Source organism: Megalopta genalis, chromosome 7, assembly GCF_051020955.1.
Source record: "Megalopta genalis isolate 19385.01 chromosome 7, iyMegGena1_principal, whole genome shotgun sequence".
Lineage (NCBI taxonomy): Eukaryota > Metazoa > Arthropoda > Insecta > Hymenoptera > Halictidae > Megalopta > Megalopta genalis.
Genome location: NC_135019.1, coordinates 8,878,990 through 8,893,117, shown reverse-complemented (window position 1 = coordinate 8,893,117; position 14,128 = coordinate 8,878,990). Strand labels below are relative to the sequence as shown.

The 14,128-nt window shown below is 42.3% G+C and overlaps 1 protein-coding gene across 3 annotated transcripts in view; it reads left to right on the top strand.

Moving 5' to 3' along the window:
- Gfrl (Glial cell line-derived neurotrophic family receptor-like) overlaps positions 1-14,128 on the top strand; it is a 595,741-nt gene that overhangs the window by 497,323 nt on the left and 84,290 nt on the right. For all 3 annotated transcript variants that reach the window (XM_033485389.2, XM_033485390.2, XM_033485392.2), the window contains 4 exons: positions 1,912-2,014; positions 2,213-2,365; positions 7,816-7,950; positions 12,330-12,535. In XM_033485389.2, the coding sequence (XP_033341280.1) occupies positions 1,912-2,014; positions 2,213-2,365; positions 7,816-7,950; positions 12,330-12,535 (597 nt within the window). The remainder of the gene's footprint in view (positions 1-1,911; positions 2,015-2,212; positions 2,366-7,815; positions 7,951-12,329; positions 12,536-14,128) is intronic.

The window sequence follows — 14,128 nt, the reverse complement described above, 5'->3', positions numbered from 1 at the left end:
TCGTGAGTGTACAGCTTGAACCAGGCTAGAGAATATTGGGTCGATCATGCTCTAAGACATTGCTGTCCGATTTAAACTGCTACAGTCGCGCTAGTAGCGACGCTCGATCTGACGAAATTGGAATCGGGTAAACTTCGAGAATTTTTTTACAGGAGATTAGTTGTCGAAAAATTCCGACATTTTTACGAGATGTAGACGCATCTTTCGCCTTTTCACAGCAATTTTTTAAATGTAAATGTGTTGAGAAATAACGGTGTAATTCGCCAATTTCGGGACACTGTTTTTCGACAGCATCTCCGCATCATTCAAACACTACTTGGAAAGCGAGCGAAGTTCGGGATTTTTTCCTAGTAAATTAATGAATGACAAATTCTGACATTTTTACAGAATGTAGACGCATCTTTTACCTTTCTATAGCAATTTTTCGAATATAAAAGTGTTGAGAAATAACGGTGTAATTCGCCAATTTTGGAACATTGTTTTTTCGACAGCATCTCCGCATCATTCAAGCAGTACTCGAAAAGCGAGAGAAGTTCGGGATTTTTTCCTAGTAAATTAATGAATGACAAATTCCGACATTTTTACAGGATGTAGACGCATCTTTTGCCTTTCCATAGCAATTTTTCAAACATAAAAGTGTCGAGAAATAACGGTGAAATTCGCCAATTTTGGAACATTGTTTTTTCGACAGCATCTCCGCATCATTCAAGCACTACTTGGAAAGCGAGCGAAGTTCGGGATTTTTTCCTAGTAAATTTCTAAATGAAAAATTCTGACAATTTTCAGTAACATATAGATGCATTCTTCAACTTTCCATACAACTTTTCGGAACGATAAAATCTTGGGAAATGACGGAGTAATTCGCCACTTTCGAAGCGTCCGTGTACGGTTCTGCGACGCGCGTCGACCTTAAGACTGCAATTCGCGGGAACGTGTGCCGACATTGGCTCGATAGCGATCTTCCGGTCGACTCGGAGTCAAGAATGCGGCAGCACGGGCGGCGTTCGAACGGAGGAACAAGAATTACGCGCGTAGATCCTGTGTCGACGGAAATCCATGCGATTATCCGGCTGCGTCGCGCCACGATCCACGGAAAATTTGTTGCCCGCCTCGGAATGCGGTTTCGCTCGATTTCTCCGCTTGTTACACCGTCCCGGTGAGCAAGCTGCTGTTTACACGATGAATCTCAGCCTGCGGTTCCCCGATCTCTGCTTCTCTAACAGAATTGCCCGTTGATAGGAGTCTGCGACTCGAAACGCAAATAAAATAGAATATTAACCGGGGCACGGCTGCGCTTCGGTGTTCGTTCTCGAAACAAATAGAATTTTCAATGCAGAAACGAATGCATGTTAACAATAATTAACCGCGTTATTTCTGCGTATTCGGAGGCGCATCTCTCTTCTACAGATTTATGAGAAATGAAGGGAATTGCGGTTCAATGATTGGCCCTTCGAACTCGAATGGCGAGTTAATAAAAGAAATAGTAAAATAAAATTTACCATTCCGTAATTTCAAACAATTCTTATATCACCGTTTGTACTTAATAAATCTCTAAAAATCGAACTGTCCAAAAAGAGAATAAAGATCGAGAAAGGTTAGAAATCTTGTAGATCTCAAGAAACGTCTCGAGTTTTGTAATTAAAGCGTCTTCGAGTGCAAACCGTTAAGAGACTTGGGATAATCAAATCTTTGAAACCCAGATCTGGAATTATTAATCGAGCCTTTCAGCACAAGTCCCGTTTCTTGGTATTGCGAAAAATGGACGTTTGTGCAGTAATGTTGCATGACAAAATGAAGAACAGAATATAGCTTTTCTGTAAGAAAATAAAGTGAAGCAACAGTCTGGATCGAAGTAAAATAGTCCAAATGTTAGCGAATAGCCCTTTGCAAATCATCTTTATTTCTGTGCAGAGTCCTTGGTGTTGCCATCTGCCTCGTCCGACCTGGACAAGATCCAGCAGCCGGTGAAGGTCATCCTCTCCAGCACGTGTCATCACGCTTACACCGCCTGCAAGTGAGTAAAAACCCCGCGACCGTTCTCCAGGCTAACCTGTAACCGTCTCGAAGGTATTTTTACGAAGTTCGAAGGTAGACTAATTTCCTCCGGGTAGATAAACCTAACTGCGAGGCGCGTAGACGACGGTTCATAGGGAACCGGCTCTTATCGTTCCGGACTCGCGCGCGATGTGAACCCCATTGCGTCTCGTTCCAGGAACGACCCGGAGTGCAAGGTGCTCCTGGAGCCGGTGCTGAATCACTGCGACATGACGAGCTGCGCGAGAAACGAGTGCATGGATGCTCTACAGAATTTCTACAAGTCGGCCAATCACAAACACTCCGTGGAAATAGCGTTCTGCCTGTGCAGGTGAGTCGTGGATAGGGACGAGCACAGTCTGATCGAGAAGCGCGCGATAGGGACTCCTAGGAAAGCATTTTCTTCCACGGAGATATGGAGGGCGAATGTCATTAGAGCCGGCGATACTCGAAACGAAATCTAGGAACGCGAACCTACGACGTTCTATGAAAGCCCTCGGTAGGCTATGGAGGTTCCGGGAGATCTCCAGAGACTTCCAAGGTTCCTTGAAACTTTTTTAGGACCACTTCGATACTGAAGGGCTCAATAGTGGTCTTTAGAGACCTGTGATAGACATCGAAAATATTCTAGGATCTTCGAAGAGCTTTCAAGATTCTATGGAGACGCTTCGAAATCTTTAGAGGACTTTGAGGATTTTATAGAGGTCGCTAAGAATGCATGGAAGGTCGATAGAATTTTATTTTATTTTAGCACCGAGGAGCCTTTATAATAGATCCAAGATTTTATAGAGACCTCTGGGGACATAGAAAATTCGTAGACTTTTTGGAAATGCGGTGAGTGTTCTCCGATTGTTTACAATTGTAAACAAAAGTGGACAATTTGGGAAGAGGAGATACCGATTATTTTAGCATCGCGGCTCGTTTTATTATAAAAATGAGCCGCGAGGATCGAATAATCGTATCTCCTCTTCCCAAATTGTCCATTTTTGTTTACAAGCTGACGGACAATTACTGTACTTGGAATCTTCTAGACCACTTTTAGGTTTTTAAAGTGGTCGTTTGGAGTACATATAGCATCTCTAGAATTTTTTCGAAGGACTGAGGATCTTTAATAATAGCTCTAGGACTTTATAGAGACCTCTAGGGAGATCTGAAAAATTCTCGGTCTCTTTGGAAATACTTGGAAACCTTCGAAGGGCTATGATGACTTTTGAGAGATCTTTAGGAGTTCGTAGAGGATTTCTAGAATCTTTGAGAAGCACCAACGAGACTTTAGAATAGCTCTAGGATCTTGTAGAAGCTTCTACAGGCATCTGGTACGATTCCAAAGTTCTGTGAAAACACGAAGAGACATTTACAAGACTTTCGGGATTCTAGAGGGACTCGAGAATCTCTAACGAGCCACAATCAGTTTTCTTAAACCTTCAGGGATCTTCGGAGGCGTTTTCAGCTCTATATATGTCCTTAGAGTCCTCCAGAAGTCCTTTTATTATTATAACGGCTCTTAAGATTATCTAAGGAATATTCAGATTTTCCTCGAAGCGTTGGAGGTGCTTCTAGAAAACCTCGCAGACTTCAATGGACGTCCTCAGCGAGCTCTATGGAGCCATCAATTTTTATAGAGGTTCTTAGGGGCCTATAGCTTGCGTTCAGATTTTTCTTCAAAAGCCATAGACCTTGTATAGCATCTTCGAGTTCGAATGGAGGCACTTAGACACTTCTAAAGGACCTTCGGGATTTTGCAACGGTCCTCGGAGAATCCCGGCTATTTTAACAATTTTTAAGAACCTCCAGCGAGCGTTTAAAAGTTTTTCGGCTCGCCGACGAATCCCTGCAGGATCCTCAGGATTAAACGCGAGCCCTTGTGGATTTTTAAGAGACATTTGGTCCGCATAGAGACTCTTAGGGACCCGCAAGGGGCATTCACAGGGCTCTATTAAAGACCCTTAAGTTCTCCTTTGGTCGTTAATCCTGCAAAGGGTCTTATTAAGGGCGTTTCAGCTATGTTAATTGCCGAACGAAATGCATAACGTATGTTATTGAAGGATTTAATTAAAACGGTCGGTCTTTGTGCGTCACCCCATAATCCTAAGTAAACCGATTTGAAAAGCGAGAGAGACGGAGACGTGGGCGAGAGTGGATCTAGTGATTTAACAAGAGTGCACTCTCCCTGACAAAGGTCTGTCCCCAGAAATACCTTAAGTTCTGCATCTCTGATCCCTTTATGCGAACGATACGTTCCGACAGACGTTTCTTTCCCCGGGAAGAAGATCCTTTAACTTTTAAGTGGCTTTCGGCCACGAAACAATGCGGAAACTTTCTACCCGCTATGCCCCCATTTTTGCGGCCCCTTTCCCCGCGCTCGCCTCTCATTCTCCTGGCATTATTCTTTTGTCCGGACGGAAGACGTCACCGGCCACCCCCGGAATTTATCAATTCCGAAGTAGGCTCTCGTTTGTACACCGGTCTCCCGATTTATTACCATTCCCGAGAATTTCAACGTGAGATCTGCGATTCTCGGCCGGCCTCCCAAATGAAAAAGAAAATAAAATCCACCGGCAAAATATCCAAAAGGATATCCTGGATGTTTTTATACGTTCTTCGAGGACTGTTAATCAATGTGTCCTCTTGGTTTCGTGGAGATATCGAGTGCATTCATTTATTTTATATTCTATTGAAACATATTAACTGTTTGCACTCGAAGCTACCTGTAACTACAGGATAATTCGGATCAAAACAGGATCCCGTAATTATGTATACGCTCGGAAAGGAGTGATTCCTGAGGTGATTTGAAGCAACTTTTTCCTTAGCGAAAATGCAATCCGCGGCTTCGTTTACGAGTTATTAACGAAAAACGCTGACCAGTGAGAGACGAGATCAGCTGGCGCGAGGCGGCCGAGCCGACGGCGCCAGCGGTCGAGCCAACGGCGCCAGCGGCCGAGCCAACGGCGCCAGCGGTCGAGCGGTCGAATCCCAGTTCCGCTGATTGATTCTGCCGCCTCGCGTCAGCTGATCTCGCCTCTCATTGGCCAGTGTTTTTCGTTAATAACTCGTAAACAAAGCCGCGGATTGCATTTTCGCTAAGGAAAAAGTTGCTTCGAATGACCTCGGGAATCATTCCTTCCCAGGTGTTAACATAATTGTGGGACGACTTGTGTAAATTATTTGGAAATTCGCCGAAATTAATCGAATTATTTGTCTAAATTTATACGTCCTAATTTTATGCGCACGAAATTGTGTCTCGCATCTCGTGCAACAGTTCGTTAAATGTAAACGAAAATTATTCTGTTTCTGCGGGACGATTCTCATGGCCGGTTACACGAAATGTCCTTTGTGTTAACAAAATTCCGATCGCGATTGCTTTGTTCATACATTTGATATTCTGCAGAAATATATATATTTACATATACGGTGATTATAATTAGCCAATTTATCGACGCGTGCAATAGAGTTATAACGACTACTTGACAAACGGTTGTACGGGCCACAAAGTGAACGGTGGTGGATAACAGAAACGCGGTCTTTCGCTTTTCGATGCATCCGGAAGAGCGAGTGACAAAGGCGAAGCGGAAACAGCTCCCACCATGGTGCCTCAGATGGTGTGATTATTCGTCGCGTTTACAACGGTTGACGCGACAATGCGCGTTCGTATCGCCAACGTTATATCTATTAAAATATGACGAAAATAATTACGAGAAACATCCCACGCGCTTTGTATCGCTCGACAAACGTAGATTGAGAAATTCAGTATTTCGTGTTTACAAGGAACCTGTCCAATTGCGAAAGTAATAATTACGCGACAAAATATTATGAATATTACGAATATTATAAATATTATGAATATTGAAAATCAGACTCTTGGGTGCGAATGTTGACTCGTCGACGACACGTAATTTATTATGTGCGCTATAACAGTCACACAATCTAGTTCTCTCAGAAAAATCTTATCGAACCCTCAAAGAGTTAGCCTATTCGAAAATTCGAACTTATTCGCCAAGTAGTAAACAACGCTTTAAAGAAGATATAAAATGACGAATGACATTGGAAACGATTATTTCACAAATTTATAAACGAATTCACTGTAAATTCATAAATAAATTTGATCCTTCTACACAAGTGCACGAATGAATTGATTATAAATTCGTCAATAAATTCAATCCGTTTACAAATTTATAAATAAAACTGTATATTCGCAAATAACCTTTACGAAGCAAATATTGTCAATTTTGAAAGTACCATACAATGATCAGCAGTTTCTATAAACTATCAGTAGTCATTTATCAAAATCACAGAAAATCGGACCAACATATTTGAGAATGTAAGAATAAAAAGGATTATAAAATGTGATTATAAAATTCTTGAACCCTCTTGAACCTGACGTGTCTCGCTTGATGGAACATAAAAATAAATGCAGTTCGAAGTTTGATACAACGATTGTATTATATGGTCCCGACGCAGTAGAGTCGACAAAATTTCGTTAAACAAATTCAACGAGATTGCGAGAAATCATGAATCTGCTTTGGCAGCCACGCGTTCAGATTTGCTTAAGCAGCGCGAGTAGATTAAGTAAATCGAAACGAACGCGATAGAACGATCGCCGAGTGCTCATTACGCGGTCGTAAAAAAAAAGAAGTGAAACAGAGGTAAGGAGGAGGTGAGGAACGGGAAACGGGGATAACGTAAAGGAAACGAGAGTCGAACGGCGGAACGAAAAGTCTCCGGGCCGAATAAAATACGTAGCAGGCTCGTTTAATGCTCGTTGAGCAATACCCACCTCGCGACGCCTGTCTGCCTGGGAATTCCTCTTTTAAAGCTCCCCGGGAACCCCGAAGCGGACAGATAGAAGTCTCTTATTCCCGGACGACTTTCGGATGGTGTTCCCTCGTGCAGTAAATCGCTGCGTCTTCCCGTTGTTTCTGCGACCGTTGCCTCGCCGACGAATCGAATCTCTTCCCACCGATCGCGGAGCAATACCATTAGCAACGATGACCTATCAATTAACACCTAGAACTATACCGAACACCGCGGACTTTTATGCGAAAAAAATATCGTTTGTGTCGATTGCAAGAAACACAAACTAAATAGCAATTTCATTCTTTTCTTAACGATTCTAATACATTGAATGTAATACATTGGCATTTTAAAACGCTTTTAATCTTCTACTTTAAAATGACACTTGCCATAAATGCATAAAATCCTAGCGATTAGTATTGCGTTGACTTTTAAAAACAACAGGATTGCATTTGCGATGTCGATGCTCGACTCTTCGAACATGATACAGTAAATTCTGTCTAGAATGCCAAATTGCGGGTTGCTGTGAATTTCCCTGTGCTACGTCTACGCGATTCATTTGTTCCGTCGTTGCTCCCTATAATAATTTTCAAATGAAAATAATTCAGCTATATTTCGGACCTAACTGAGTCGTCGAATAGCTTATCTGTAGACTTCTGACAATTGAATAGTTAAAATCGTAGCAAATGAAATCTCGATGCCGAAATAAATATGAATCGTCTACAAACGAAACGGGCAAATTAGTTTCTCTTTCGTCGGTACGAATATGTCGAAGAAAATAAAGTGGAGACTAGATTTCCAAATCTAGAATAAACTTGCAAAGTTTCGGCCAATCGTAGACGGTTCAGAAATCAGGAGTCGATTTCGCGCGTGAACGGTGTCGCGATGATTCCGCTGTTTCATTTCGCCGCTGTCCAAAGAGGATTCCTTTAATCCAAACCGTGTTCTCGCGAGTCACGGGAATAAATTTCGGATAATTGAATTTCGCAGGAAGACGGATGGCAAGGACGAGTGCATCGTGGCGCAGGAGAAAATGCATCCTGCGTGCGCGCAGCGAGTAGAGGGATCGGAAATGCCGACCTGCCACAGCCTGGCTCAGAACTGCAAGAAGACCGCCGCCTGCAAGTAAGCTAGACGAAACAAGAACGCCGGTGATTCATTTGTTTTTTTTTTACCGCCTAGCATGTGTTTCTTCTGTCGGCGCATTTTCGAAAGTTGACAGAATTGGCGCAGTAGAATTAAATACAGTAATGTCTCCCCAATTGACGCTCAGATTGTCCACAAAAATGGACAATTCTGGGAAGAGGAGATACGGTTATTCGAGCCTTGCGGCTCGCTTTTATAATTGTTGATAATCGATAACCATAGAAAACGAGCCACAAGGCTTGAACAATCGTATCTCCTCGTCCAAAATTGTCCATTTTTGTGAACAATCTGAGCGTCAATTAGAAAGACATTACTGTGTGCTTAACGCGACGTAACGAGAACGATAGATATTAGGAACACGATGAAACGCTGAACGACGATGAACGAACGTGCACGATAAAGAAGACGACGCACGGATGACAATTTGTAAATGGCAATACGATGCATCGATGACACGATAGTGTATTATCGATTGTATTATATTTTATTGTCTGGGTCGAAATAGTCCCCAGCCCCCCCTTTTTTTATTCAGTTTTATTTAAGTTTGAACATCGCTGTGATTTTAATTACCATTTAGTAGAGAATGCATATATTGACTTGGTAAGATTCAACGTAGCAGATAATTCTCAGTGCGATCAACTACTGTCATTTCTCAATGGTTTAATTAAAGAGCAGAGGACGGCTGTGAGCGCTGCCACTAAATCGGTCAAAAAGGGACTTGACAAAAGTGTTTAATCACGGGTATTGGTCGACTATTTGTTCCCGATATCTTCGGCGAAAATCTCTTTTACACGAACCCGCTGGACGGTCGAATAACGCCGAAAGAATGACTCGACGGACACTGTAGGCACGCGTGCGCCGAGAGGATTACCAGTTGCGAGTTGTGAGAATTAACTGTATTCCCCTCTCTTTGACGACCATTATCAAAGCCAACTCTCCCATTGAACGTTTCTAGAGCCGACGAACACAGCACGATCAGATCCTTCGAGCTAACTTTATGGGACGCGGTATAATACCCGCGAACGAATTTTCACCGGCACCGAAACGTTCCGTGAACCTGCGCGAAAACGGTGCGCCAAACAATTTCGAGCTGAACAATTTTTAACGCGGCGAACAGTTTTAAAAGCGTGCACACTTTGTGACTTAGAAAACCGTCGAGAGGCCGCGGGAAAAATTGTCGATCTTGAAAATAATTGCTAGGTGTGCCGAAACAGTTCTAACAAGGCTTCCGAATAATTATACGAGCCTATGAACAAACTTCTGCGCCCTTCGAAACAAACAAAAAAGAAAAATAATGTACGCGGCCAAGAAAATTTGTGCAGCCTGAAAAAATTGTCGAGGGTCTTCGACGAAATTCTATGGGCTGTGGAACAACGTTAAAGGCCGGCGAAAAATTGCGTGGAGGTTGTTAAGGTTTCAGAGGATCGTAGAAAAATTGTCGAGACCTTCCGTGTTGCTAAACATTTTCCATGAAATTTTAATTGTACGCTCGACTTGCGACGAAATGCTTTTTGTCCGCGATACCGTTGAGACCGTAGAAATTGTCAAACCACTTCGATAAAATGTTTAACACGTATACGACACGAAGAGACAAATTCTTTTGGTCGACGAAAAATCGTCTAATATTTTGGTGGAAAATACGAAGAAAGAAAATTGTCGAACGTGTTCGATAAAATTTTAGACGCGCGTTCGGTCCGAGAATCGTATTCGTATTCGTGAACGAAAGCCGAATTAATGGTGAAACGAGGGGACCACGTGCGCGTCGCGATACATTCCTGGAGACCCGGCGGGATCGAAGATTAATTGTGTGCGCATTAAGATCGTAAAAATTAATCAGCACCGCGGACGGCTGGAGAACTGTTATCGCGAGATGGTATCGCGGATCCGGATAAACCGGGTCTCTGATTAAACTGCGGATCCTTCTCCGTTTTTCTGCCGACTGGCTTTGGGCTACGCTTTCAATTTGAAAGTTAAATTGCGAGTCAACGAGACGTGGCTTGATCCACTCCGGCCTCGTAATGAAACACTTTATTCCAGTAATGTAAGAGAAAGACCAGTCGAATTACGCGAACGATCCACCATACAATTACGGGGTATTATTCCCCCATGGAATAATACCCCGTGAAGCGACACAGAGCCGCGAACGATCGAAACGTTTTATATATATGTATATATATGCATATATAAAAAAAAGGAAATCAAAATACACGGAAATCTATTTATCTCGGCTCGGTTAACGAGATCTAATTAAAATCGGCCGCCGATTGATCCGATCCGAAGATTGAAGAGAAATCGACGCTCCCGTCCGGTCGATTGGAAATTCCGCGGACGCGTGCACCGGCGAAATTGAAAATTTTCCACCTGGTATCGATTTAATGATATCGATCAGCCCCGCCGCGCGCCGATTTAAATTACAATAGAAGCGCGCGTGTCGACGCGTCGCGCCGCCGTTTTAATTGATTTATTACTCGCCCGCGAAACGAATTCACGTTTAATCCCTCGGCGCACCGACCCCGCGCTCTTTGCCCCCCGCGTTTCTTCGACTTCCGGCAGGATCAACGCCCACGCTGCTCACTTTCGCCGTTTTTTATCATGATTTTCAGGCTTGATCTACCAGAATGATAACGTTTCGTCTAATTGGCCTAAATACGTTTCTCCAGTACGTAGAAAAATATTTCACTCCTCGCGTACGGGGTGCAAGAGAACATTTTTACGAATTTCTTTGGCCGAGAACGAATCTTTTTATACTTTAGCGAGTTGTATTTGCAAACTGTTTAGACTGTTTCTCTTAAATTTAATAAACTCTTTTAACGCGTTCATTGTCAACATCGCACGCGTGCGATGACCAAGACCACTATTTTGTGGTCTTGAAAATAGTCAAATGAACTTTATGCACATTGGTGTTGAAGGTGGTACGATGCAATAATAATTAGGGAGCTTGTGACTTTCATTTGCTAAATTGTTATCATTTTGCAAAGAAAGCGCGTTACGTTGAATAAGACACTTTAACAATGAAGATAGGCAACGCAAATTGGTTGCCTTAACGCAAAAATATCTTCATCTATATGCGTCGTTCCTGTAAATCAATTTCTATATTTCTTATTCGTTTGTCAAAAAAAAAGATGAACATACAGTGTGTCCCACAATTATGTTAACACCTGGGAAGGAATGATTCCTGAGGCCATTTGAAGTAACTTTTTCCTTCGCGGAACTGCAATCCGCGGCTTTGTTTACGAGTTATTAGCGAAAAACGCTGACCAATGAGAGTCGAGATCAGCTGGCGCGGGACGGCAGAGCCAATGAGCGGAACTGAGCTTCGACCGCGCATTGGCGGACGCGAGCACGCATAGCGCTAGGCGGCCGAGCCAATGCGAGGTCGAAGCTCAGTTCCGCTAATTGGTTTGGCCGCCTAGCGCTACGCGAGCTCGCCCCTCATTGGTCACTGTTTTTCGTCAATAACTCGTAAACAAAGTCGCGGATTGCGTTTCCGCTAAGGAAGAAGTTATTTGAAATGGCCTTAGGAATCACCTCATTACGAATGCTAACATAATTATGGAACATCCTGTATGGAAAATGAAATACAGTTTCAAATTTAAGGAAAAATGTACGATTTGAACTTATTCTTTGTTAAATAAGTGAACTGCGCCAGTTCTGCGTAAACAATACTTACAGGGTTTGATTTACTGGCGAATGATTTAGTAACAAATTGTGTATGGATTCAGTCAAGCATTTAGCGAAGTAGGTTATTAAAACAACTTTAATTATCAAGATGTCAAAAGACAAAACGACGAGTTCCAAATTGTTTACTTTACGATTTACTGTTCAATAGATTTGTTATTTGGGACAAATATTATAACAGAAGTTGTTAAACATTAGAATAAATATATATATATATATACTAGAATTAAGTCGCTTTTAGAGCTCTGCAAACCCAGTATTAACCCTTAAGGGAGAGTCATTTTGTATCCATGTTAAAAAAAGCGCTATCTATATTATCTTTTCTATCCGCGAAATATTTATACAACACTGTTAAAATAATACGCTTCGGTACCTATTCACGCAAAAACGAAATATACAAAATTTATAAAGTAACATGGAACAAAAATACACGTTTAAAGCTCCGTGAACATTTATTGACGCTCCCATAAGGATACTAGGGTTAACAAGAGCCAGCACAACGGGCCACTTTCGAGCCACAAAAATCGATGTCTCTTCACCGCCTTCGTTTCATTTTCATGGCGAATGTTGGTATGAAAATCGATGAAAGTGGTCAGAAGCGGTCAGCGCGCGTTGCCCAAGTTCGAGTTCGCCGGAGTCCTCGCAAGTCCTGTGATCGCTGCGATTCCCGTGTCGTTTAGGATGAAGCTGGAGTATTACGAGCAGAGCTGCGCGGTGGACAGCGTGACGAAGAAATGCGCGGGTCCGGTGGCCGAGTGCCGGAAAGCGATGCTGGGGATCCTCGGCACCGAGTTGCGATTCAACTGCGCCTGCAAAGGCACCGAACTCTCGCAACTTTACGACTGCCTCGGCTGGCAACGGCTTCTCTGGGTGAATCCCTGTGTGGGTAAGTGAGACGCAGCGGATCAGGGTCCTGGTTCACAATTATTTCTTTTTCCTCTCCGTGCCCGGTTTCCCTCGCCCGACGTTCCTCGATCATTCGGAGACACACGCGTTTGCGACGTTCTCCGACTAATAGCGAATCAATCGGTCGCGTATTTTGCAAGCAGAGGCTCTTTGGTTAATCAGTGACCCGGCACACTTCCGTTTAATTGTTGGGGAAGTGTAGATTTTATTCAGAGTTGAGCATTATTTCGATTCTTTCGAATAAATGAATAATAAATAATAATAATAATAAATAAATAATAAATGATAAATAAGTCGTGATAAATTGTCCTATCTGTTTATTCGAATGATTCTTTATTGGAGTAATTTTTTATTCGAATAATTCGGAAAAGAGTAATATGGAATAAATGAATCGATAAACTATGAAAAAACGCTTTACATTCTATATCGTTGTTACTCAAATAACAATTATTTTCCGCATGAATTTCTCTACGAATAAATTCTTATTCGGAAAAATTTGTATTCAATCGAATATTTATTCTTCAACTTTTACCCGTCGTCCCCGTATAAAATTTTGCCCATCTCTGATTTCATTAGCTTTCTGTGAGAATATCAATTTTAAACTACCGACACCATTTAATTTGCAGAGCATTGGTTAATTATTAACGCGACGCGCTGTTCGTGCATTCCCATAGAAGATTTTCGAGCATGATCCATTTAAGTATAAATGTTTATGAACTTGTTTTAAATCGAAATAAAATTCCACTCTTATCGGTAGAATATTATCGGTCGAATTATTTTTACCGATCTTCTGTATATTCCAATTTCGGCTAAATTAATTTTACCATCGTTATAGGCGAAGTGAAAATGTCGGTCGGGAAAATGTGATTAAACTTGAAAAATGATTTTGAATTGAAATTTTAATGCCTCCCGATCTACATACATGAAAGAGTTTAATGGAAATGTCGATTTCGAACTTGATCGAAACAGCTATCAATCTTCGATGATTTCACCGTAAATACAGAAATATCTGCGGACACAAAAATTGGTTCTCGAATTGTCGCCAAAAGTTATTCCGCAAAGTCGAAATAATTTTGTAAATCAGATTCGAACTGGTAAAATAGAAATTTGCTGGAATTTTTCATTAGAATTTCGATTTGTTGGGAGAACGAAATAAGATGTTTCGACCCGGAAACAAGTTTTTTGGAATTTCCGGCGACAGAATCTGGGCCAAAATTTTTCCCTCGAAAATAGAACTCGTGTCATTTTAATCGGCGCGGCGGCTCGACGGAATCCTTCTCGCCGGCTGGTCCCGGCGCTGGCAAAATCGGACGGGATCAAATATTTGCGCGAAGGGCCGCCAAACAGTTCGAACAATACACCCTGACCGGGCAGCCGGTGATTAATACCAACCAGGATTAATATTTCCACGATGACAATGTCGAATCTGCACCCTTCTTACCCCCTTCGTTTACAGACTCTCTCTCTCTCTCTCTCACTCTCTCCCTCTCTCTCTCTCTCTCTCTATCTCTCTGTTTTTTCTCTGTTTATTTTCTCCCTCTCTCTCTCTCTCTCTCTCTCTCTCTCTCTCTCC